This window comes from Heloderma suspectum, chromosome 1 (genome assembly GCF_057233095.1).
Source record: "Heloderma suspectum isolate Gila_16-S chromosome 1, 16-S_ref, whole genome shotgun sequence".
NCBI lineage: Eukaryota > Metazoa > Chordata > Lepidosauria > Squamata > Helodermatidae > Heloderma > Heloderma suspectum.
Genome location: NC_139458.1, coordinates 140,364,559 through 140,390,834, shown reverse-complemented (window position 1 = coordinate 140,390,834; position 26,276 = coordinate 140,364,559). Strand labels below are relative to the sequence as shown.

Below are 26,276 nucleotides of genomic sequence, written 5' to 3'. Positions count from 1 at the left end.
GAGATGCGCCATGGGATGGCCAGTGTAATGTGACTCCTTACCATGCCCAGAATGATCCCATGCCCTATATCTTTCATATGTGGTGGGGTATAGAGGTTAGAGTGTTAGAATGGGAGTTGGGAGATCTGGGTTCTAGTCCCCGCTTGGCCACTGGTGACTTTGGGCCAGTCACTGACTCTCAGCCTAACTTAGCCCACAGAGTCATTGTGAGGATAAAATGGACAGGAGGAGGACTATGTAAGTTACCTTGGGTTCCTTGCAAGAGGAAAAAAAAGAGGGATATAAATGTAATAATAATAAATAAATATGCATTGGCCCATAGCTGATCTTCCACGTAACCTCTCCCATGCAAAAACATCCTCTTTCATGAATATATCTATATTGTTTTGATCAGTTCTTGCCTTACTTCTAGCATGTTCCAATTATAATTTGCAATCTCTGAGGTTTATTTTTGTATGAAAAAGTAACAATACAGTATAAATACAATTTGAACAAAGCAAATACTTAAAAGTTCAAACACAACAGTTAAATAAGTAAACCATACAGAAAACTACATAGGATAAAATTATATTATATGTATTATTCCAAAAGTTTTTGAAGAGAGACCATTTTTTATGAATTTGTTTGTGGATCTTGCTGACTCCTTAGGAAATATGCCATTTTAAGCAATAAAGCTGCCTCCCAGATTTCCCTTAACCAATCAGACAGTTGTGGGGTTTGAGGCCATCCAATAAGAAGCAATGCATTATTTTTTTTACTATAGTCCCACCTTCCCCAACTTGGCTTCCAACTCCCACCATCCCCAGCCAGCATGCCATATCCTGCCTTACTTCTAAATTGTTCCAAAATATAATTTGCGATTTTTTGAGGTTTAATACAAGACTGAGGTATGAGAGCTTTTTCAACATGAAAGGCTGACGGTAGCAACTTGTCGATTTTGGATGTGAGGCTCACCACCATCTTAAATACACTAATACAGGTGGCTGGGTGTTTTTAGCGGGTGGTGATCATCTGATTTTTCAGGACATCCCCAAAGCATTTGAAACATTGTCTCAGCCAGGAAGGTTCATGTATCATTTTTGATTCCCAGGAAACTCAGTTGTGCCCACTTCCCAAAAATGTCTGAAAAATTTGTTGTTCAGTCGTTAAGTCGTGTCCGACTCTTCGTGACCCCATGAAAAATATTGCCCAGGAAATGCATGCCCAGGCAGTCCCTCTCCACAATCCTTTGCCTCTAGCTCCACACAGTGGCTGATTTCTCAGTCCTGGGGATAAGATACAGCGGACTGGGATCCTGTATTTACACTCAAGTCAGACCACTGAGTTCAATATAGTTTATTTCCTTTTTTCTCCTGGAGAGGAATTCCCCTGGGAGTATACTATCAAGGCTACATGCTGGCAGTGGGTGGGACCAGAGCCCAAAGTGGGTGGGGTCATCCTTTCTCTCTCTCTCTCTCTGTGCCACCCCCTTCCTCTCCCTCCCAGGGAAGGGACAGATCACTCTTGCCAGAGGTCTGAACTGAATCCTTGCAGAAGGCTTTTGAAATTAGGCTGAGCAAGGCAGGTTGCCCACCCACGCTCTAGTAAGTATGCCCAGAATTGCAGCCAGAGGGGGGTTTGGGGGGAAAGAAATACCCTCCCCTTAGAGGAATAATGGCCAGGATATTCTCACAAGAAAAATGAGGATATATGGCAACCTTCCCCAACCTGGTTCCCTCCAGATGTATTAAACTACAACTTTCATCACCCACAGCCAGAATTACCTTAGATTATGGGAGTCATAGTCAAGCACATCTGGACTATAGATATAAGCCATACTTCCGTGGGAGATGGGAGTTATAACCCAGCACATCTGGAGGGCATCGGGATGGGGAAGACTGTTATATGGCAATTTCCATTTAAATGGTAATGCTTCCTAGCACTGCACTTAAGTTGCCCATGACTCTCCGTCATTGAAAGAACAGCAGTGTGTGCACCCTCTAGGACAACTGGAGTTTATCTGCACTAGCATTTTATCCTGGTACTGTAATGTCTGGCTCACACATTTGGCACAGGACACACTCCCCAACCCATTTTCCTGTTGCCTTCTCTTTCTCAATATTGTTTTTTTCCAGCCTACTTTTATTGTGAATTTTTTTTATGCTTATGGCTTCCATGCACTACAAATTCATGTGTTTCCCAGTCTAGCAGTATTATATCTTTTAATGGTAGGGTTGGCTTTAAAGCTGCAGAACCTTTTTGCAATGTATCTTGCCACTTTCATGTCTTTCTCTTTCCCTTACTTGCTCTGTCCTCACACTGATTTTGATAGAATTTGCAGGCAGGAGATCTGTGACTTCTTGAGTGTATGGCTATTTTTCACTCTGCACTTACAGAACCATGCAGCTGTGAATAGCCATGCAATTTATTTTAAAATCTGCATTCCTGCGGATCTACAAAACTCGCATGCAGTTAGTGGACTACCCCTCCCCCAACTGAAACAACAGCATGTCCTCCCATTTCTCCCATAATTGCAGCACTATGCACGTGTGATTTGTGGCATGTGATATAAATGATAAAACACACCTGATCTTTCAGACTCCACTTTTTCCATTACAACACTATATATTGGAATGTGGCACTTGACTGTATTGTAAACACAACTGATATTGTGCTGTATTCATTAATGTGTGCCCCCAAAGCAGCAATTGTGTTTCAAAAAAATACCAGCACAGTGGGACCTCACAAATGAAAATGACTCCATTTAGAGCCTACCCTGGACTCAACAGAAGAATCAGAGTACATGAAAACAAAACAGAAGTCATTTTATTAAATTGGATCAGTCTGACTTGGTGTAAGAGCATGCGAGTTTTCGATTTGCACACAGTTCAATCTCAGTTAAGTTTACTGCTTTATTGTTAAACTATCAAGGTTATCGCAAAACTGACATAGGACAGAAGACAAAACAGCTAATATCAAAAGTGAAACCAGTTTCAGAGAGGCAAGATAAATAAAAGATAGTACATATGAATATCTTTACAATGTACTACATTTTGCTTTGATAAAACAAATGTCCTACATTTCTGAGCAGTCGCTGCAAATTTTTCAACTCTCTGTAAGATATTTTTCCTGGTTAGATAGGAGACAGATGTTTTAAATAGGTCATCAGCATTTTGCAACCTGATTGTCTCATTAAAATTGCTTTCTAGGACCAGCATATATAAAGGTAAAAGTGTCCCCAACCAGTCGTGTCCGACTCTAAGGTGTGGTGCTCATCCCCGTTTCTAAGCCGAAGAGCCAGCGCTGTCCGAAGATGCTTCCGTGGTCATGTGGCCGGCATGACTGAACACCGAGGTGCACGGAACGCTGTTACGTTTCCCACTGAGGCGGTACCTATTTATCTACTTGCTTTCAATGTCTTGCTTTCAAACTGCTAGGTTGGCAGGAGCTGGGACTGGAGACGGGAGCTCACTCCGTCACGCGGCACTCGGGTCTCGAACTGCTGTCCTGCCGACCTTCCGGTCTGCAGTTCAGCGTCTTAACCACTAAGCCACCACAGCCCTGCATATATGGCAAAACGTAAAACATAAAGACATATTTTAAATTGACAAAGCTCCACAAATACATAATAGCCAATCTAATGAAATGTGATGGTAACAACCTGTAAGATATTAGGAGAGCTTTTACTGAAATTGTACTGTTTTTAAGCAAAAAACTGTACTGACTTTATGCAAAAAAGGGGAGGCTGAGATGTTTTATAAATGAAAGTAAATAAGTACTACTGAGTTGAATCAGGCTTACTCCCAAGTAAGTGTGCATGCAGCCTTAATGGGCATCAATCCCACTTTTACTTTAATGCATGCTACAGAGAGGTTCCAGAGGCTTCTTTAAAAAATATTCTGCGTTATTTGACTCATCTCAGATAGCCTCCAAATTACAGAACTATATTTTAATTGAAGAAACACTTTCTAAGCATACATTCCAAGGCCTGAGTAGATCAAGTGTCCCCCTTCAGTTCTTGCAAGGACCTAGACAGGGGAAGACCTTTATGGTTTCTCTCAGTTGCTTAAAGTGGCCATTCTTTAACCAAAAAAACTCCAAAGGAAGAGAGATAAAGGTTTATCACACAGCTTATCAATGCCAGGATGTCTCTGTTATCACCCTCATCATTTACAGTGACCTAGTTCGTACAGGGGAATTTCCCTATGGGGTCTGGTTGCAACAGCTGCTGCCATTTTGAATATTCGAGCCATGGCGGGGCATGCCATAGCTTATTGTTATGTGCAAGGGTGGGTTGTTCAGGTGGTTGACAAGCGACTCAGAACCCATGATCTGTTTTAGGGTTGCAGATGGTTTGTCAACCATCCTAATAACCCACCCTTGCTGGGTTCGCACATAACGCCAACCTACAGTGTAACTTTGCTGGAGCTCGAATATTCAAAATGGCCACCACCACCACAGTGAGAGAAGCCCTGTGGGGGAATTCACTCATGGTGGCTTCTTGTTACATGCAAACTGGGCCAACAACTTCATTAGTTTTTAAGGTGCCACAAGACAGTGACTCCAGTTTGCATGACCATGGTAGCGTAAAAGAGCCATGGTGGCTTGTTTAAATTGTGGTGTGTGCTAGGCACGATTTGAATAATCACCCACCCTACCATTTAGTGTCATCTGAACCCAGGAGGTATGGCTTGTTTGAGGTGGAAACAACACTCAAATGACCCATGGGCTGTTGTTGGGTCAAACAAGCCATACTGCTTGGGTTCCGGTGACATGACAAGCCAGGACAGGGTGGATGATTATGTAAACTGCACCCAGCATGCACCACGGTTTAAATGAGCCAGTGTGGCTTGTTTACCTTGTCGTGATTCTGGTCAGTCTGAGTTCAGACAACACAAGTGTGGGTTGTCATTGAAATGTGAGTTGTTGTGTTGTCTGAACCCCGTTGTGTTGTGAACTGTGGGTTGTTCGTGGTTAACAAACCATGGTTTATCATGGCTGGGTTCAGACAACATGATAACCAATGTTTCAACAACCACCCATGGTTCAATAACAACCTACACTTGACCCATATTGAACCCTTGAGTGTGGGTTATTGTGTTGCCTCAACCCAGCCTTTGTTAGTTTTGCTGCACCAGACTAACATAGCTACCCCTCTGGAAATGTTCCCACTTTGAAAGGCTAAGAACCAGAGACTATCTTTGTGGGGTCGGCTATACCTAGTGATATCAAAATATATGCTTCCTATCTCTGCCACCACTGGAGAAGGGCTAACAGCATCACATAAGGCTATAATCCTATAACCACTTACCTGGACATGTATAGGATTGCAGCCTTAGGCAACCTTCTTATGGATGTAGATTGCTTATCCCTTACTTAACACACGAGTGATTAAAGTATGTTGGAAATGTGGATTTTATCCTGTTTTGTTACTACTTTTGAGAGAATTCTCAGAATCCCATATTAAGCCATGCTGCTTACTATAGATTAATGAATAACCTAGAATATTATATGGCACTGCTGCAATCTAGAATAACTTTCATACCGTTTATGATCATATACTTTATGACTGCACCTGGTTCTGGGCTGAAACACACAAATGTGAATTGAAATCAAGATATCATTCACAAGCATACTCTGAAAAGATGAGAAAAAACATGCCTTTTAAGCATGCTCATTGTGATTGAAACAAGATAGCTCAAGGGCATGTTGGGGTAACTATCTACCCTGATTTAAGCGGCCTTGCCCCTACATGTTGTTCAGGTCAAGAGGAAGCGGCTTCCCTTTCATGAACAGCAAGACAGTGTGCCATAGTGGTCACTGATGTTGATAATAATAAATAGAAGAGTGCTTAGGATAAAGCACACTAAGGGATCATGAATCCATCTTACCTGGATACCCGGTTTCCTAAGCTCTATCTTTGGGATGCCACATGCCCCAGGGTTGTGTAATAAAGATCACTACATGTTTAAATCTACAAACACCCATCATATTCACATTCATTCATTGTCTACCACAGACAGGCATTTATCAACCAAATGGAAACTTACTATTGTGTCCACATAATTGTCAGGAGATGGCTTAGCTCAGTTGAAGAGCATAAGCTTTGCATTCAGAAGGTCTCGGTTAACCTCAGATATCTCTAGCTAAAGGACTGCGGGCAGCAGAGCAGGGAATCACCCTTTCCTGAGACCTTAAGAGAGATGCTGCCAATCAGTTGACAGTACTGGGCTAGATGGACCAATCAGTCTTCCCCAACCCAGTGCCCTCCAGATGTGTCAGACTACATCTCTCATCATGGTCATGGACTACAATTCTCACCATCCCTAGCCAGCATGCCCGTTGGCCATGTTGACTGGGGATGATGGGAGTTTCGGCCCAACACATCTGCAGGAGGATGTACCAAATATTCTGACTATATGGGCAGCTATATATGAGAATGTCTTTTAAAAACAAGAGTGAGAATCTGGTTCTCTCTCTAATGCCTTTCCAAGTGGCAAAGAGAATTTTACCACTCCCCTGCTCCCTCCAGATGTCTTTTCCGGTGAGGATGCTTCTCATTACTTGGCAAGATACAGATGTCCAGATTCCTATGCAATGACATGCACACTGTGGCTGTTGTCTATATTTACCCATTCATTTCTTTCTCCCATTCTTTCAAACACATATTTCTAGTGAACAGTCTGCGCAATGTAATCCACAGGTGCGGTACTACTTATTCTAAATTAAATTATCGTGAAGGAGCAGAAGAGTGTGAACATGTGTATGTGATGCTAATGAGCCAATCCATTCCACAGGGGCACAGAGTAGTATCTTCTTCGGCGCCACTGAGCCACGTGGGTGCTACTAGAAATTCATACAGTGCTGTTACCTTTGCCTCCGCCGATCTGTCTCCCCTCTTCAAATTTAGAATCTAAACTCTTTGGGGTAGGGAACTTACTCCCCCCGCATGCCGGCTGGGGAATGCTGGGAGTTGGGACATTTTTCTATCTAAACAAGATTGCGCTCTTAATTGATGGGGCTATATAAAGAACAATAACAAATTAGCCACAATGGCGGAAGCAGCTGCCTAGTTCCAGTCTAGTCCAAGCGCGCTGAGACCAGGGGTCGGGCAGCTTCCCCCGCACCGGCCAATGGCTACTTCTCCCGCGCACGAGAAGGCAAAAGGCAGGCCCGGTGCTGAAGGGCGCGGCGCGCGAAGTAAACTATATTACGCCATCCATGCCCATGACGCTTTACGATGAGAAAGCAGGTCCCCGCCCCGCGGGGCTTACACTCTTGACCTATTCCTAAGCCTCCTCTAGGGTAACCTGATCACAATAAGGGGGGGGGGGCTGTTGATGTGGCCCCACACCACCCGGGCTTTATTTGTACCAGGAGAGGCCTCGGAGCTCAAGATTCTTGCAAACGACAGCGTTTCTCCCCTGGAAGCTCCAGCCTCCTCTTATCAGTACGCGGTAGGGAGGGAAATGCACTTGGCGCATGCTTAGAGGCGCTCCCTTCTTGGGGCTGATGACTAACCACGGCCCAAGCCTGGGGCTGTCCTGCCACTGAAAACTGGGTTCTGGCCCGACCCCCGCTCAAGGTCTCTGGCCCCTCCGTTGCAGTCTTCGAGTTATACGCCACGACAAGCTGCTATATTCCCTCTCCAGGCCGCCGCCGCCGCATTTTCTGCCCCCTCCTTCCGGCTTCTGGTTAGGCTTGCCCAGACAGGCAGCACTTGGCGCACGGCGTTTGCCGTGGCCGCCTCCTGACCTCGGGGGCGGCCCTCCTCGCTTCCCTCTGCTAGCCCGCCGCTCCCGCAAGGCAGGTAACCTCGGAGCAGGGAGAGGGGGAGGAAAGGCTTCCTCCATCGGCCTCGCTGCCTCTGTCACTTCCTGTAGCGGCCGGGAGCCCAGCCCAGTCCGGGTCGTGTGCGTCCCTCCCTCCAGCAAGCGCTCGCACCGCCCTGGGCAGCGCGCAAGGGAGAGGCTGCTGCGTTCCTCCCCAGCCGGTGAGTGGAGGTGGGCGGTGGAGCCCGAACCGTGATGGTGAGGGAGGGGCCCGGGCCCTGGGCTGCTTCCCGGGCGGGGGAGGCCGGCTGGAAGAATCGCTTTGGCGAGACCCAGTTCCGTCTGTCTTCCGCTGCCCCCTCGCCCTCCTCCTCCCCACGAGTGGACAAGGGTCCCGCCTTGCTGCTGCGCCTTTTCCTCACTGGTTCTGGGAAGGGAGCAACACTCTTGTTTTGCACGGCTTCGCTATTTTTCCTTCTAAATCTAGAAGGGTCGAGCGTCTAAGTCCTCATTTAGCTGTGGTTCCTAGGTGGCAAGGGGGAAAGAACTTTGCACGTGCCCAGAGGCTCCCGTTTGCTGTTGCTGTGTGAGCCCCCTCCCCCGCAGCATTCGGAAGATTTGGGGGCTTAACTTCAGTAACCTCTTTCTTTCCTATTGCAAAGGGGGAAAGGGTTATATAACCCAAAAGGGTATGTTGAGATTTGGGGAAAGGTTAGAGAAATGCCAGGGGTAATTCCAGGGGGAGGGCTCCTAACGCTGCTACTCAGAAAGCCTTGTGCAGCTATTTCGCCTTTTTCTCCTTAATGAATTTTCCGCTGTAAGAAAAACGGAAGAAGCGGTGGGAAAACATGGGAGGGTTACACGTGAAAGATGCTGTGGTCTGGACACTCTCCCTCCACCCTGGTAAAATTCCATGAATGGTGCTGGATGATAAAAAGTGATCCAAGCCTTGTCTGTTATTTATTTATTATATTTTAATCTATCCAATAAACAGTGCTTTCTGGATTATAAACAGTTAAAAGACTAAAGGCACAACCCTATGCCTGTTTAGACACAAAGTCCTACAATTCCCAGCATTCCCCAGCTAGCTAGACTTTTTTCTGTCTAAACATGCATAGGATTGCACCTTTAGATGCCTAGAAACACCCCTGGGGCCAGGTCTGCCTGGCTGCAATTTTTCTGAAACCTTTTGGGTCCAACCAGAACAGCTGGACTTTGGTTGCAAAATTTCCCCTTTACATCTGGCAGCTGCTCCAATGGAGTAATTGTGTGTTTTGATTTATGCATTTCCCCGTGGGACTGTTCCTTGCAGGAAAGCAATTTCCAGAAACTATTTCCTTTCCAAGCAACAAAAAAGGAACAATTGTGTGAGTTTCTTCTCTGCTTAGTTCCCCACCCGCTGCCCTGCATGCTCCCAACTCCAAAATAGGAAAGGGTTCTAGGTTTGGGGTTCTGGCTTGCTGACAGAAGGTGTAGGGTTGGGCCGGTTCTTCTATGCCCCATCCCCCTCCAAAGTCTCCTGATTGTGCAGAATAATTAATACGCTTGCCTGTTCTTCTCTGTGATGGGCCATTGGAACAAGAACCCCCCAAAGGAAACTTTCTTCTATGGCATGGCCTCAATCGCACCTGGTGGCAGCTGAAAGGAGGGTGGGGCTGCCACTGGAACAGAACAGGAGGCTGAAGGCGGAAGCTGATGATTATCCTTAGCCCAGCTCCCTCAAAGTCTTTGACTATATGCTGAAATGGAATGTGTATGGAAATGGACTGAATTCCTTGCTATAGGGTGTGAAGGTTGTTGGAGGCTTTCAAATGCTTGCCTCTAGCCTGAAAGGTTTCTATTTAGGGGTTTGGGCTGGTTTCTGGCTCTGATCAGGTGAGCCTGGTTTTGGGAACAGTCTCCCTGTTAAAGCATTAGCACTTAATTTGCTTTTGGTGGCCTTTTACTTCACTGGTCAGCTGGACACAGTTCAGAATAGCTTTCTTTTCTTGAAGCTGACTGTTGACTCCCCTTCCCCAAATAGGCCTGGCTGAATCCTACATCTTCTCATTATTACTCTTTTGCTTGTTTTTTTTTAACTTGTGCAGGGGTGACGGGGTTGGGGGATACTTCTGTGGTCGTGTGAGTATATTTTTAATTCTGGTGTTTCACTGTTACTCAAATAAGGTAATTGGGTCGATGTACCAGATTCTGTGGTAGAACACCATAACTTTCCTGCAGGTGTATGTAGCCCTCAACACTGGCCCATTCCATTCCTTCACAGAGGCCAATGTTTGGAATGAAGCTGTGGAACCTGCTAGAGAGAAGGGTACAGAGGAGGCTCTATATTTGGGGTGAATGGGGCAGCAACCCTTATCTATCCCTAGAGAGATCCACCCCCCCACACACACCAAGGTACATTTGCTCCAATGCACGGTGTGCAACTTCCGAGTGCTACACATGTGTATCTTCTCCTGTTATCCTCCAGCAGTTTCAATAGAATATTGAGCATCTGCCTTGCTCTCCGCTCCCCCAACCCAGATGGGTACCAGTTCCCTCTTTTGCTGTATGATTTCCCCCCACTTCCACAGAGCAGAACTGAGAAAGAGTCCCCCATAATAAAGAGGTCAGATATAGGGAGGGGTGAGAAATTCATTGTCTTTAATGTGAATTTAGCAAATTCTCACCTCCCGAACAAATACACAAGTGAGACAGAGTCGGGTCCCAAAATCTGCACTTTTCCGAGCTTGGTGAAGCAGCTTGTTTGGGAGTGGTGGTGGGGAAGTATGCACAAAATGCATATATTTGAGAAAAGTATGCACAAAATTGCAGTAGATCAATGAAAAGGACTTGCAGGGGTGGGGGAGAATGCCCACAAAAATGTGTACATGTGGAAAAATATGCACAAAAAATACAAGTTTCCATGTGGATTTAAAAACTTGCACACTTCTGCAGGGATGGGATGAGTGTAATCCTGAAAATCCTGCAATATCTGTGAGAACGAGATTGTAAGATCCATCCATCCCTAGCCAGATATTGGCAAAGAAGCTTACAGTGGTTGAGAGCAAAGGCAGCAACTGGCAAAGAATCCAACCATGGACCAATTATAAATGAGTCTGTGCACACACCTGTTGCACACAGAAGCAAACATGGAGGAAATGCTCATTTTTAGTTATAAAATGAGATGGAAAACTGGATGTACACAAAATTGTGTGTAGAAGCCAAAAATACAGTGCATATTGCTGCTGAGAACTGTACTGCAAAGAGGCATTGGGGTTATCTGACGAGGAGAGATGCATAGTTCTTCCTCCCCTGCCCCCGCAAAAAAAATTGATCAAGAGTGCCTGGGACTTGCTCCTGAGGTGCACGTAGGGCTTGCAGTGTCTTCAGTCAGTTGCAATCTTCTGCAGCCATTTAGTGAATTCAGAGGATACCTTTGATCCCTTCTCCACATTTCTGAATAACCTTATTGGAATCATACTCGAAACAGAAATAATACATTGCAGCATTGCTTGAAGGAGCATTATATATTCTATTCCAGCCTGCAAATTAAATCAAGTGTGTTACCTTGATCTTCTCCTGTGTTTCCCCAGTCATGTCATTCCGGAAGGTAGTGCGCCAGAGCAAATTCCGCCACGTCTTTGGGCAGCCCGTCAAGAATGACCAATGCTACGATGACATCCGGGTGTCGCGGGTCACTTGGGACAGCACCTTTTGTGCTGTCAACCCCAAGTTCGTGGCTGTGATTATAGAGGCCAGTGGAGGGGGGGCCTTTATGGTGCTCCCACTACAAAAGGTGAGGGAAGAAGCGCTGCGGAGATGTGGCTAGAGGGAGGAGGAGGAGGAGGAGGAGCGAGGAAGACTCGTATGGAGCTGACAGTTCACTGACCCTCGGAATTCCTGACCTCCCATCAAACCTCTTTCTTCTTGCATCCTCTGCTATGCATTAGTGAGCACCGAGGTGTAGTGGTAAATGTTGAAGTGTAGGTTCTCATCCTGACAGTCCCCATAGCCGTGCCCACAGGGAGAGTCCAAAAATTGTAGGCAGCGGTGTTGATCCGTGTCAACAAACTAGTGCTAGTACTTTTCATCTCCATGAGGAGCAAGTCTTTTGTAAAGCGCATGAGTCCTAATTGCCCCTCCAAGACTAAAAACTTCGCATTATATCAGGGTACAATATAGTGTTGTGGGGAAATCCATTTCCCACTAGCTATTGTGGGGATTTCAGCCAAGTTCAGAGGTAACAGTGAATTCTGAGGGGGGCGGCAGATGACAGCAACGTCCCTGCTAATAAAAAAAGTGCTGATGCTGCCCTGGGAGCCCTGGGTCCACTACACCACTGAGTGAACACATTTTCTATGGATGACCAGGGATGGGACAGAGGGATTGTGTTGGGAGTGTGATAACCTTTTGAAGCGATTGGGAAGTGCTCTGGCTTTGAAGAGATCAGGAAGAGCTTTAACTTTAAGTCTTGATTCGACTCCTTTGTTTTTTCCTCAGACAGGGCGCATTGATAAGTCCTATCCTACGGTATGTGGGCACACAGGACCTGTTTTGGACATCGACTGGTGCCCACACAATGATCATATTATTGCCAGTGGCTCTGAGGATTGCACTGTTATGGTGAGGGGGAGATGGAAAAGGGTCTGCATGGTGGGTGCGCATGGGATGGGCTCCTCTGTAGCCATGCTGTCATGAGAGAGATGTGTACAGAAGTTTGAACCTGTATGTATTCTATGATCAAGCAATTTGACATGCTGAGAATTTCAAAATTCTAATTTTAAGCACCCACACATGAAATGTAGCCCCCAAGACCTTTGCCAGATTGGATGCAGATGCTATGCTCTGCATCCAAGGCCCTCCTCCAGGATCCTCCTCCTAGGGAGGCTTAGAGGGTGGCGACAAGGGAGAGGGCCTTCTCAGTGGTGGCCCCCCATTTATGGAATTATCTCCTTGACAAGGCCTGCCTGGCACCATCATTGTCATCTTTTTGGTATCGTGTTAAAACTGCTCTCTTCTCACAGGCATTTTGCAGCATATAACGAGTCTTTTGATCAGGTCCTGGATGGTCTGTGACGGATTGTTTTAAATTGTTTTAGATATATGTTGTTGCTGAGTGTGCTATTTGTTCTATGTCACTATGTGAATGGTTTTATACTTAATATAAAGTATTTCAATGGTTTTAATTTTTTGAACCTCCCAGAGAGCTTTGGCTATGGGGTGGTATAGAAATACCTGAAATGAAATTCAACCACTGAAAAAGATTCCCCTTCCCTGACATATAGGCTAAAACATTCAGGTTTTTTGTATATAATTTCTATTACTCCCCTCATTCCAGTGTGTACACAACTCTGTATAAGGAAAATGGGAGGCAATATGCAGTGGAACTGACGTCCCTGCTGTGTTTGTAGGTGGAGGAGGTATTAAGAGGGATGCTGTGCTCCAGCCTTCCCCAAACTGGTGCCTTCCAGATGTTTTGGACTTCAGCTCCCACCAGCTCCAGCCAGCATGGCCAGTGGTCAGGGATGCTGGGAGTTGTAGTCTAAAACACCTGGAGGGCATGAGGGTGGGGAAGGCTGCTCTACTGGGAGATGGAGAAGACTATTGAAGGTAGAAGGTTTCCTGCAGAATGTGGGATGATGGGCCAGGATTAGGAGAGGGTAGGCTCTTCAGTATGGAGCAGGTTAAGTCACCATCCCCCTGGTGGTTGATTGTGATTAGGTGTTTTATGATGGGAGGGCGGCTGTGCATGTCTGGTAGGATGTGGCCCTGGAGGGAGGATCAGAGGAGATGAGAGTGGCTCGATATTGTGTCATTCTACTCCATCTTTCTCCTCAGGTATGGCAGATCCCTGAGAATGGACTGACACTGCCCCTGACTGAGCCCGTGGTCGTTCTAGAAGGGCACTCAAAGCGTGTGGGCATCATCACTTGGCATCCGACTGCCCGCAATGTCCTTCTCAGTGCAGGTACCACGTGGGGCAGTGGGTGGTGGAAGAGGAAGAGGAGCAAGCAAAGTTGAGAAGCTTTTACTGCGTGCGTGCGTGCGTGTTAGGGTGATGTTGAGATCTAGGGCTATGAGCTGCCCAAGACAAGACTGCAGTGACAATCCTGTTCTTGCACACATCTTTTCTTTCCAGGCTGTGATAATGTGGTCATCGTGTGGAACGTGGGCACAACTGAAGAGCTTTACCACCTCGACGATCTGCATCCTGACCTCATTTATAACGTCAGCTGGAACCGTGACGGCAGCCTCTTCTGCTCTGCCTGCAAGGACAAGAGCGTGCGCATCATTGACCCTCGCCGTGGGCGGGTTGTAGCGGTATGTTTCTTTCTGTTTTGAGTCTTTTGGTACATGGCCATTCTTGACCTGGTCCCTCCCTGTTACAGTTGTTCCTGCTTGGCATTTTGATAAGGCTATTCTGATCCTGGAAGTCAAAGGGTTTTGCTTTGTGTCTTAGGATGTTGCAGCAGGAATGTATTTGGGCCTCGGAGTCTTCATCGTCTTGTTATTTGAGCGGCAGTAACGTCTCTCTGTGATTTGTGCCTTCCCATATCTAGCTTGGTCAGATGTGGGAGTAAGTAGATCTGGATCTGCTGGTAGATCTCCAGGTGATTTGCAGTCAATCACCAAGGATTTCTGACTCCCTAATTGTTAAATAATAATAACAACAGCTTTCCGCCCAAATTCGACTGTTGAAATTAAGAAGGCTTGTGAGGGTAAACCAGGAATGGATTTTTATGTGTGCAGTTCTGGACCTGAAAATAAGTTGCTGGGGTGAAATGCACTCAGGGGTGCCCTGTTCCTTAATTCTAAGTCTGTCTTCCCCTCTCTCTAAGCCACTATTTTTCACATGGCTCTAGTTGGTTGATCTTGAGGTTCTAGGAAAAACCAAAGTATATCCCCTAAGCTTGAAGTCTGCCTAGCCCTGCACCGTGTCTGTGATCTTACTTGCACTACTTTAAACTTGCAGAATGCAGCTCATACTTTGCCTTCTGGGTTAAGTAGCTCTGTGCAGTGCTGATCTTTATGGAGCTGACATGTTTGTGGGTTGTTCGGAGAACTGAAGTATACGATTGGCTTTGATGCATGGCAGTGTTTACCTTATTTTTGAATTTGCTTATAGGATAGTGCTTGGAGAGGCCTAGTTCTAATCAGAGCCTTGGAAATTGAAGAATGTATGTGGAATGTGCTTTAGGCAGAGGTGCTTTCTTATGACAAATGTAAATTTCATAATCAGCAAAATCAGATTTTTCAGTTTCGTTTTGAGCAGATTAAATTATGCATGTGTTCAAATAAATGTAATAGTACGTGTGTGTATATACACACGCACACACATTGGCAAGAGTTCAAGGCAATATCAGTGCTACGATAGGTATGTTATATTAAGGGCAAAATATGTAGGAGGGAAGGAGGCATGAGGTTTGTATGGTGATGGTAAATAGGTGAGTAGAAATGGAGGTCTATGTGGAGGGATAGGAAGTTGTGAAATCTCTCCTCTCCAGATTCTTCTGTGTTGTTTGCAGTACTGTTTCTGCCGGCCTTTCCCTCCTTCTCCCTCCTTAAAACTTTTCCTGAGAACTACTAAGGGCTGAGTTATGCAGAAACACTCCCTGAGTGGGTTTCTGTAACCCTTTTGAGACATTGATTCCCAAATGCTTCCAAGCGAAGCCCACAGTTTTCATATGTGACCGTTTATAATGCAGCACAACTGTATAGGTCTGGGTAATTTATTTCCTATTGAATTGGAGTGATCTGTACCAGTGAGGTTGGTTGGCCTTCCTAGATCTCGTCTGAGGCTCCCCGCTGTCCCTCACTTGAGGCTCCGGCCTGTGTAAGTCAAAGTGTTTCAATCTCCAAGGCCGGACCTCTTCCTTTCCCCCTGGTCTCTGCTGAGTTGATTGCTTAGGAAATGGGAGAAGTAAGGCTGAAAATGTGTTGGTTTGGGGCTTGGTGGTTTTTTGTGTGTGGGGCAAGGTGGTGATGTCAGGAAGCTACCAGTGGCGATGGGGTATGTATTGGCTTGCCAGTTCTGGATCCTTTGCGGGAGGGGTTCCTATGTCTTTAATAACTACACGGCAAAAAGTCATTTAGTGGGTGCAGGTTTTGTTGTTGCTTCACTATGCTGAAAGAAGACACATGGGCCAGATTTCTCAGGATTGTGCAACTGTGGAAAGGGACAAGCACCCCCTTCAGACTGAGGGCCTAAAATGTGGCCCCGGGTATTTATGGTAATGTTCTCAAATTGTTAATACAGGCCTGGCCTGCCCCATCCCTGCCTCTCTTTTCTTCTGCTCCCTGGTGGCCACCAGCGCCCCACCCACAGCTTCCATGTTCCCTGTAATACTAGAAATGGTACCCCACTGCAGTAAAATAGTTGCTTTGAAACAACTGTTTAAAACATTTCACAGTTTAATGAAGTACTCAGATCAAACTGGTTTAAATAACTGCAGAGAAAACAATTTTTAAAACAGCAGCAATAATAAACAGAACTCAGAAATTCAGTTTGGCATCTCAACTAAAAGCAGCTCGAAATAAATGGGTTTTCAAGGCCCATTTATAAGTCATTACTGATGGAGCCAATTATATCCCTTGGGAGGGAGTTCCACAGATATGGGGCCACTTCTGAAAAGGCCGTGCTTCTAGTCAAGGGATGAGCAGCTTGTGTCCCTCCAGGTGTTTTGGCCTACAGATCCCATCGTTCTTCATGATTGGCTGTGCTGGCTAGGGCAGAAGGGAGTTGTAGGGCAAAACAACTGGAAAGTAACTTGCTCACTCCTCCTCTGGTGCCTGTCAGCTTGACTGATCTTGAAGGCGGGAAGCACAGAGGCTTAGTGGGGTCTGACACGGCTACTTGCTCAGAGCCAGTGAGCAGGCTATATTGTATAATTTTGTGTGTGGGGGGTTGGCATTGTGTCATTTTTTTAATTGTTAGCTACCCTGAGTGATGTTTAAGCACCAGAAGGGCAGAATATAAATGTTTGTATTGTAGTAGTAGTAGTAGTAGTAATAAAGCTTTAAATACAAATAATAAAAGTTGATGGGCACATCTCTGTCAATCTGGAATTCAAGGTAATGTTGAGGAGGCAGCATTTAGTATTTTTAACTTCTCTTCCGAGTGCTGACTAGTTGGCCTTGTGACCTAATGCAGCTAAAGTGCTTCTGTGCTCCCCAGCTCCTTCCTCTTACAGTAGGGGATGTGAAACCCTGGCCTGCAGAGGTTTCCCATCTGTCCATGTGCCTTCCTGGATTCTGATCTGCAACCTGAGATAAGAGTGGAGGATGCAGGCAGGCAGCTTGCTCATGTGGCACCTTTCCCAATGGGAAGGCATGCACGGGCGAGGCATCTTCTGGGTCAGTGGCTGGAGCGCTCCTCCAGCCACTGGATTACGCATGGCAGCGTTGCTGCATGCCAGCCTCCTGGGAAGCTGGCGCGCAGAGAAGCAAGATCCAGGTGACGCGCCAGCCACGCAGCTTATCACCTGGGAACCAAATGCTGTCAAGGGCTGTGGCTGTGCCCCCTGATGTCATTTGTCTCATGGGGGGGCTCATTAGGCATGCAGCTCCCACCCCAATTTAGTTTCCTCTCCCTGACTTGCAGCATTTCATTTCTAGGACATGTGGGGGACTGAGGGCCAAAAGAGACATGCCGTTTAAATAGGTGAATGCATTGAACATACCTGTTTTCCTTTGATAATAGCAGCAGCCAAGCAGGGTGTGGCAGGGAGACAGTACTGGGACTGCAGCAGTAGGAGAGGGGCATTTAACCCTTTCTCCTGCACCAAAGCTGCTGTTGTCCCTGGGAGAGAAGCTTCCATCAATTCACTTCCTTCTCAGGCTAATAAGGGTGGGTGTGGGTGTGGGTGTGGGTGTGGGTGTGGGGGTGGGTGGGTGTGTGTGTGTGTGTGTGTGTGTGTGTGGGTGGGTGTGTGTGTGTGTGTGGGTGTGTGTGTGTGTGTGTTTCATTGGGTTGGAGGGAAGGGTTAAATGCCCCTCCCAGTGGTCCCAATCCTGTTCCCTCCTCCCTCAGCTGCTATTGTTAAAAGGAAAACACACAACCCTTTTTACATCACACCTGTTTCCAATCCCCGCCTCTGCCTTGAGTTCTACCAGTTTTCTACCTATCCACATATTGTCTATTCCAGCCTTCCCCAACCTGGTGTCCTCCAGATACTTGGACTTCAACTCCCATCAGCCTCAGCCAGCATGACCAATGGTCAGGAATGCCTAGAGTTGTAGTCCAAAACATTTGGGGGTGCCAGGCTGGGGAAGGCTGGTCTATTCTGGCTAGGAGTGACTCTCGAATGACACCTTCAGACCTGTGACTGGAGACTCTCTGTTTACCTGGAAATGCCTGGGATTGAATCCTGGACCTTTTACATACCAGCCACCTCCTCTTATCGACCACTGACTGGACTATTGGTTCTTTTAAGCAAGTTCTGGGCTGGAATGAGGAGCAGAGAGTCGAGCACCAAAGTCAAGGTCTGGTTATGGGTAAGAGTGTCCTTGGATCTCGGGGAGTTGAAAAAATATCAGGGGAATGACACCTACCCTAATATATATGCTAGTTTGGATCCAGCGTTAGACCTGGGAGCAGAGCCTGACTGGAGCATTTGTGCTGGCCAAGGGGGCATTGTGGATCATCTGTTGCTTGTCCTTTTACTCCACAGGAGAAGGAGAGAGCCCACGAGGGGGCACGGCCTATGCGGGCCATTTTCTTGGCCGACGGGAAGATCTTCACTACAGGCTTCAGTCGCATGAGTGAACGGCAACTGGCGCTCTGGGACCCGGTGAGTGGGATGGTGAACTGGGGACTGTGAGATGTGCTTTATTCTGCAGGGAGGGGCACAGTGTTAGGTATGGGGGAGACGTTCTCTCTGCTCCAGGGTGTTTGTCTTGAGCAATGGACTCTTCCTGCCATCCCAGCCTGAGAAGGCAGTGTGGTGGAGTGGTTAGCACAGGAGAGGGCAACCTCTGGCCTGCGCTGGGGCCCAGTCCAGCCTGCGGAGGGTTGAGCACCCACCACGGTGCCCTCCCCAAGCCCCACCCACCTGGGGGCAGAGGAATTCCCCATCAGAAGGCAAGTGATGCAAAGGGGAATCCTTTTCTTATCTCCAGAGATAAGCTTGGCGCTCCACGCACCACACAGCTGGGGCTTTGCAGGTGCAGGCCAGGTCCCCCCACCACCATTTGCGCCCTGACTGAGACACAAGCAGTGTGGAAAAGAGCAGCGCAACTTGGAGGGAGGGTAAAATGGGTGGGGTGGATGATGTCATGGGGGGTGGGGATTCAGGGTGGGGCCCTGCCCCCTGGATGTCATCCAGCCCGCTGGCTTGGTCTGGGCACATAATCTGCCCACCAGACCAAAAATGATTGCCTTTCCCTCAGTTACAGTGTTGGACTAGGCTCGGGAGACCTGGGGTCAAATCCTTACTCGGCCATGAAGCTTTGGGCCAGTCACTGACTCTCAGTCTACCCCACCTCACAGTGTTCTTGTGAGGATAAAATAGAGTGCGGGGGGATCATGTGCTCCTCTTTGGGCTCCACAGAGGAAAGGTGGGATATAAATGTAACGAACTAATGAATAGAAGGAAGAGGTGTAATTTCCTCTTCTTTTGCTCCTCTGAGTGGGATGGTTTTCTCTGCACCTGTACTTGAACAAAATGGGTATTGCTTAAAGAGTGGATCCTGTGCGATCTGATCTTATGGAGGGAGAGGGCAGGGCTGACTTTCCTGGCACTGCCCCCACCGTCACATTGCTGCCCCCTATCCATGCGTTGTGGGGGGAGGCTGAAGAACGGCTATGCTCTACATATGCAGGTGCCTCCCGTGATCTAGAAACCTGGATGGTAAGGAGGTGGGGCTGGCAGGCACCAGTGCCGCTCCCTTCCTCCATGGGGAGGGAAGATTGTGTGGCAGGGTATAACGATGTGTGCGTTTGTTCTCGTGTGTGTGTGTGTGTGTGTGTGTGTGTACACATTGCAGGAGAACCTGGAGGAGCCCATGGCATTGCAGGAGCTGGACTCGAGCAATGGGGCCCTTCTGCCCTTCTATGACCCCGACACCAGCGTGGTCTATGTCTGTGGCAAGGTATGCTTCCTCACGGAGGGGGTGGGGAGTGGCTGGAGAGGGTGCCCCGTTCGCTGTCGTTAGTCCCACAGCCCTACCCCTTCTGAGACTGCAGTAGACACTGAGCCAATTGTTTGTTGGCATATTGGAGGCCGTATTCTGTGTGTTGGTTGGTTTGATCATAGCCAGTCCCAAAGACTAAGGGAACTCGTCCTCCATTCTTTATGTCCTCTGCAACGTTCCCCTTTGTCTGCTGCTCACCACTGCAAACCAAATCCCCATGTTATCTCTGTCCCCTTAGACGTGCTACAGTATCTCTTTGGTTCTGTTGTCTCATTTTGTTCCCAGATGGGATGTACTCTGAAAGCACAATTGCAGCTGTCTTGCCAAAACCGATTCAGTTTTACTGTTCATATTACATGGAATCTGTGTTTACAATGTTGAGTGCCTACCGGTGTCCCTTTCTATAGTAGCTTGCACTGTAACTTAGTGGTCACATTGCACAGAAAACCGGTGCTTGCAATTCTTATCAAATTAAACTCAGCTCCTTCCCGGAATGTAGGTTGTTCTGTGACACCTTGGAGTTGTCCGTGTGACTTTTGTTACCTGAATTGTATCCTTGTGTCTAAGAATAGGGCCAGAAATAGACAGCATGTTTGTGTTCAGTGTTCTGGGGCCAGACCTGCCTGCAGTCAACGCCTGCAGCATGAAGTGGTGACTTGCTTGTGTGAAGGAGCTATTAGCGATCAAACTCCACAGACAGAACTTCCATGATGTCTCAAACACAGTGTTGTTCCATGATGTTGATTCACACGCACAGCTGCAAGTCATTAAGTGTAGAGTAATGGAGTGATACGTGTATATTAGGCCTGGTTCTCAGATACGTTATGGGAAAGACTGCTGTCTGTCTGTGAGTCCAGAACTCTGGTTTCGTAGTTCCTCTTTCCCTCTTCTTCCCTCCGAAAAGGGAATTAACCCTTCCCAAGGCAGGGAGGTGCTCTCTTGGTCCCCTCCTCCTTTCCCCCCCAATCAGCTAGTCCCATTTCTTTGAATGTGAAGTGCTCAGGAGGGCTGGAGAGTCCTAAGGGATTTGCTAAAATGGGGCAATTTTTTAACAACGTCTTTCATGGGCATAGGAGCTAACGTTGTGTGTGTCCCTCTGTCCTGTCTCTGCCCCTCCCGTCCCCTTCCAGGGAGACTCAAGCATCCGGTACTTTGAGATCACAGCAGAAGCACCCTACATCCACTTCCTGAACACGTTCACTAGCAAAGAACCTCAGCGTGGCATGGGATGGATGCCCAAGCGGGGTCTGGATGTCAACAAGTGTGAGATTGCCAGGTAGTCAGAATAAGTTGTCGGGGGGCAGGGGAGAATGAGGGTGACAAAAGGGCTAGCAGTCACAGGGGCAAGACGTTTTAATGCAGCATTTGTTGGTCACATGCTTTCTGTTCCTCCTGCCCAGCTAACCCAATTGCCTGCCTCTCTGTTTCTGCAGGTTTTACAAACTCCATGAGCGCAAGTGTGAACCCATTATCATGACAGTGCCAAGGAAGGTGGGTGCTTGATAGGATGGATTTGCCTACATTACAGGAACTCCTCTTTCAGCCTCTGTTTCCCCCTTTGCTGCTGTTTGGGGGCAGCTAGATACAAATGGCTGCAGGGAAGCCCCTAACCTCTTTTTTTGGCTGGACTGACAGTTCTAAGTTAGAATCTGGAGACACTAATCATGGAGAAAAAGCCATTGCCACTGCTCTGTTCGGGTAGTACCTTGGTGGGAAGCATGACCTCATGTACCCTACAAGCCCAGGAAGACTGTGACCGCTTTGCTTAAGGAGAAGTTTGGCACTCCCACCCAGTATCCATCCCACCTGATCTTCCAAGTTATATGCCAGCATCTTGACATCCTAACCCCGCTCCCTTGCTGTGTGTGCGTGCACGGTCTATTGGCTTTTATATGGAGCTGGAATTGTTTTAGCAAAATAATCCACACACACACACACACACACACACACAACTATTGAGGTGGACATGTGGATTTAATAATAATAATTGACAGTTACATAGCACATTAATCAAAGTGTTTCATGTCAGAGATCATGTACGTTCTTAAAAGTGCTCTGCAAGATAGGCCAATACTATCTTTATACAGCAGATGAGAAACTGAGACTTGGAAGTCCTCAGTTCAGATCTTACTGCAGCCACAAAACTATTAGCTATTTTGCCTCAGGCCACCTAATAATGCATGCTTGTGGTAAGATGTGAAATGGTGATATCTAAGTTCTTTGCTACTGTGGAGCACGCTACTGAAGTATAACATACCTTGCTTCAGATGCTAAAGCATTAAGCTATTGCGCATTTTTCTGCCCCCCCCCCCCGAAAATAGGTGCAGGAATTGAGATTAGGTTTGAACTTGATACATAGAATAGTTTCCTGAATGCGCGCACCAGCTTTCCATTCACGTATTTTATCCTTCAAGGAAGATATTGTTCTGCGTTGTGTGTCCCATCTTTTCTGGCCTTCTTTGACATGGGTGTGCTAATTTATTTTCCATTTCCTCCCTCCCCTTTTAAAATAGGTATCAGTGGTATTTGAACTTGAAACATAGAACTGTGTCTTGATTGTGTGTACCAAATTTTATTTTACTATAATACCTCAGCATTCAATGGAGTCATTGTGTGTAATGAAACAGGAAGAGGTATGAGTGAGCTAAAGGCTTCACTGTAATTGGCAAACCAGGCTCTCTTCAGTGCAGCAATTTGTAGCAAGCCTTCCCTGCCTCATTCTTTGCAGCTTCCCATGAGCAGCTAATGCCACTATGAAGAGAAATATAGGATGGGAGAAATATAAAATATCTGGGGCAGGAGAGATGGTTTCTAATTGGAACCATTTTTAAAAAACGGAGGAATTAAGATGTTTGCTTTTTTATCCTATATTGATTTTGTGCAATAGTCCTATCCTAGTTACTGTTCATCCTGACTGGTGATTCATGGCTTCTTAGGCAAGAGGGTCATTCCTGGCTTGACTCCTTGAGATGCAGGACTCTCACCTTGGCCTCCATAGGTGCAAAGCATGTACTGTGTCAAACAGCAGGGGCCTCCCTCCAATTTGAGCCTGAGCCGAGCGTGCTGGCCAAAAGCCTGAATGGTCACTTGGACATTTGTTTGGTAACATCCGACCTTGTGTCATATGTTCCATGGGGAGAAGAGTGGGTTGTAGCGTGCATCGCAATCCCAGCATTTTATGATATTTCAGTTCGGCTTGAATAAAATAGAATAAAATGAATATTGAATACAATAAGCTGGTTCTCTCCCTCCATCATAAATTAGTGCCATGCTAACATTTCTGAACTGCAAAAGAGCAGCCGAACTAATTTCTCTAAACAGGTGTTCTTGCATAAACTGGAAGGCTGCGTCTGTTCAAAAATCCTGTTTCTCCTGAGATCGTGGAAATGACAAACTTTTTCACTATACCCAGAAAATAAAAATCTAGCAAAACTCAAGAGCCTCTGCATGGATTGTTCTTCCAAGGCTGTTCCCAGCAGTTGGCTATTCAGCAGCCCTGAGAGGATCCTGGCAGCAGGGGACCCTGCAGGCCAGTGCTAATGCTACCTTCTCCCTGCAGTCAGATCTTTTCCAAGATGACCTGTACCCAGACACAGCTGGGCCCGAAGCTGCCATGGAAGCCGAGGAATGGGTGGCAGGGAAGACGGCAGCGCCCACCCTGATCTCGCTGCGTGAAGCCTACGTGCCCACCAAGCAGCGGGACCTCAAGGTCAACCGAAGGAGCTTGTTGCCCGAAAGCCGCCCTGCAGTCGCCCCCAGCTCTGGGCTGAGTGCCACACACCCCAGTGCCATGTCTCAGTCTGCTGCCATGCCTGCCATTAGCATCAGCGCTGCCAGTGGGGTATGTACAAGGCAGCTGGAGTGGGGCGGGGCTGGTGCTTCCCTGTCTTCCCTAACAGGATTGCGTAGGAGGGAGCTAGAGGGTGGGGGCAGAAGTGGTAAGAACCACGTGCAAGGAGTCGGGGGTAGGACAGGGTTCTGATGTCTTGCAGGAGGCATATTAGGGGCAGGGTTGTGTGTCTTCTGTGTGTCTGAGGTTTGCTTTGTTTTGAAACTTTCCGGCCCCCTCTCTTTTTAAAAAGCAAGTTTCTAGGCCCTCCGTAAGCTCTGGAGAATGGTGACATTCCAGTTGTTTGAGAAGGGCTGGGTAGGGCTTCTGTGGTTAGAGCAGGCCTCTAGTGTCCTTGCCACGTTCAGAAAGATAATCTTAAGAGCTCTAGTTCTTTGACACCAATTCCACAATGTGTTGTTAACCAGGCTCTTGCAAGCAGCATAGATCATGTGAAGCAAGCAAGTCTGCTCAGGACTTCTTTGCTTGGAGGTATAATAATAGCCTGCTTTCTTCCTGTGGCTTCCATGAGATTGAGGTAGGAAACTGGGTGCGTGGCTGCGTTGACCAGACTTGGAAGTATTTACCAGTGTTGCTTTTTTTCCAACTCCTCCTGCCCCCCAAGTGTCTGTCTATCCATTTAATAGAGTGACTCACAAAATATAAAAATTGCAATCTGAAAAGCAAAACATTTCAGCGTTGGCTTCTTAAGCTGCTCAGATACGAACCCATATTTCATATCCTGTATCATATCAGAGCAGCTGAAGAAGGCAGAAGCCAAAACGCTTTGCTTTAAGATTTCAATTTTTCGGTTTTGTTGGTCACTCTCTCAAGGCTTGAGCTGAGCAGCTGGGATCCTGGGGGAGCTGGAGGAGCGCCGTGACACCATTTTCCCATTTGCAGGAAGGCGGGCAGATCACCGAAGAGGTGCTGCGTGAGGTGGCATCGCTGCGAGCACTTGTGGCTGCGCAGGGCGAGCGCATCGCGCGGCTAGAGGAGCAGCTGAGCCGCCTTGAGAACGGTGATGTCTAGGGCCTTTGCTCACTGAGGAGACCTCACCAACATGGATCTTCTTACATGCTTCACCTTTTTTGAGCTGCCAGCAATCCCTTACACTGCCTCATCCTGCCCTGTGGTGTGAGTCAGGGACATGCCCTCTCTTGCTGCTACCAGGGAAGTTTCTTCGGTTTTGTCTCGGACCAAATTCCTGCACCCCATATTATTTCAGGGGCAATGTGCTGGTCTCCCCACATCTGCTCCTTGCCTTACTCTGGTCAGGGTCCCTGTACCCTCCTGTCTCATTCCCATGGCTGGGGTTGGCCTGTAGGTCCCCCTGTAGAGGGATCAGGACTGGCTGATGGCTCAGCCTCATATGCCCACGCCCTCCACTGGGGAGAAGCCTGGGCTTTCCCTTCCCAATCTCTTTTGGCAGGTGGGTTTGGTTATTAGAAGCTAATACCACCAATAATTCAGTGCTGGGGGTGCCCATGCCTCTTATTCCCCTCCCCCTACCCATTTCCCTGCTAGGACCACTGAGATCCTGTTGCGGATTCTTCTGCTTCCTTGCCTGAACTTATTTTATTTTTGCAAAGAGACCATGGAGACGACCAACGGGGCCAGACTGTGAAAGAAACCTGCCATCCAGTCACGGCCCTAAGCCTGTTGTCTCTGGGAACACTCTTCTCTCCAGCCCTCAAAAGCAAAGCCAGTTCTGACTAAATAAAGGAGGGTGGGAAGAAGGGAAGGAAACGGTTCAGGGTCAATATCTATATTTTCATTCCAAATAAAAAGTCTTTATAAAGCTACAACTCTGTGCAGAAGTCTATTGCGGCTCCCTCCCTTCTTCCTATAGGCTTGGAGATTAATTCAAGGTAAGTGTCCATCTCTTTCCTGGAACATTTGTCTCCTTCAGGCCATTGATAGTGGTACCACCTACCTCAGGGTGTGGAACCGCTTTCAGCCTGAGGTTCATTTTTGGAGAGGTCCTCAGGGGCTGTAGTCCTGTGGTGGGCAGGGCTGATGGCAAAAGGGGTGGGACCAAAATAGCAGCGTGTTTAAAGCTATTACTGCCAGCAACTAAGCCCTTGGGAGAGGCATCTCAGCCTTTTAGAATGGGCGAATAAGCTGCACGAAGCCCAGGAAAGCACCAAATGATTGATGGTTGGGGGAAAGGGGGCATGGGCATTTGGGGAACCCCAGAGAGCTAGTTTAGGACCCCAGGACTGCTGGATTTGGCCCCCAGGCCTGAGGTTGCCCAACCCTGACTTGCATTACAAAGACGAGAGAACTCCATGCACCAGCTCCCGCTTTTTAACTTAACTAGAACTGTCCAAAGAAACCAGATCTCTCTGACTTCATCATCATGTTGGATGTTTGCAGGAAATACTTGGCTTGAAATATCACTTTTGAGCCTTCAGATAAAAGTCAGAAAATGGCTGTGTGTGTCTGTATAAACATTTCGGGGGGAATTCAGACTTTTATGTGGAAAGCAATAGGGTGTGCGTAAAATAAATGTTTTCTGATCTGACGTTCACTTTCTTCACTGGAAGATTGCTTGGTTAGCTCTAGTTTTACATTTGATTTCA

General features: G+C 47.3%; 1 protein-coding gene across 3 annotated transcripts; it reads left to right on the top strand.

Annotated features, from left to right (window-relative positions):
- The first annotated feature begins 1,472 nt into the window (after positions 1-1,472).
- CORO1B (coronin 1B) lies at positions 1,473-26,216 on the top strand. Of its 3 annotated transcripts, XM_084804119.1 has the most exons (12): positions 1,473-1,583; positions 3,189-3,368; positions 11,324-11,526; positions 12,231-12,353; positions 13,569-13,698; positions 13,870-14,051; positions 18,401-18,520; positions 19,716-19,820; positions 20,993-21,138; positions 21,296-21,353; positions 23,422-23,703; positions 24,595-26,216. In XM_084804119.1, the coding sequence occupies exons 3-12, from the start codon at positions 11,326-11,328 to the stop codon at positions 24,721-24,723; spliced, it is 1,476 nt and encodes a 491-aa protein (XP_084660245.1). In that variant the 5' UTR covers positions 1,473-1,583; positions 3,189-3,368; positions 11,324-11,325; the 3' UTR covers positions 24,724-26,216. The 3 variants fall into 3 exon arrangements, with proteins under 3 accessions (XP_084660245.1, XP_084660236.1, XP_084660254.1); XM_084804110.1 differs by lacking the exons at positions 1,473-1,583; positions 3,189-3,368 and adding an exon at positions 7,920-7,972; XM_084804128.1 differs by lacking the exons at positions 1,473-1,583; positions 3,189-3,368; positions 23,422-23,703 and adding an exon at positions 7,920-7,972 and having other exon boundaries at positions 24,595-25,497.
- The last annotated feature ends 60 nt before the right edge of the window (positions 26,217-26,276 follow it).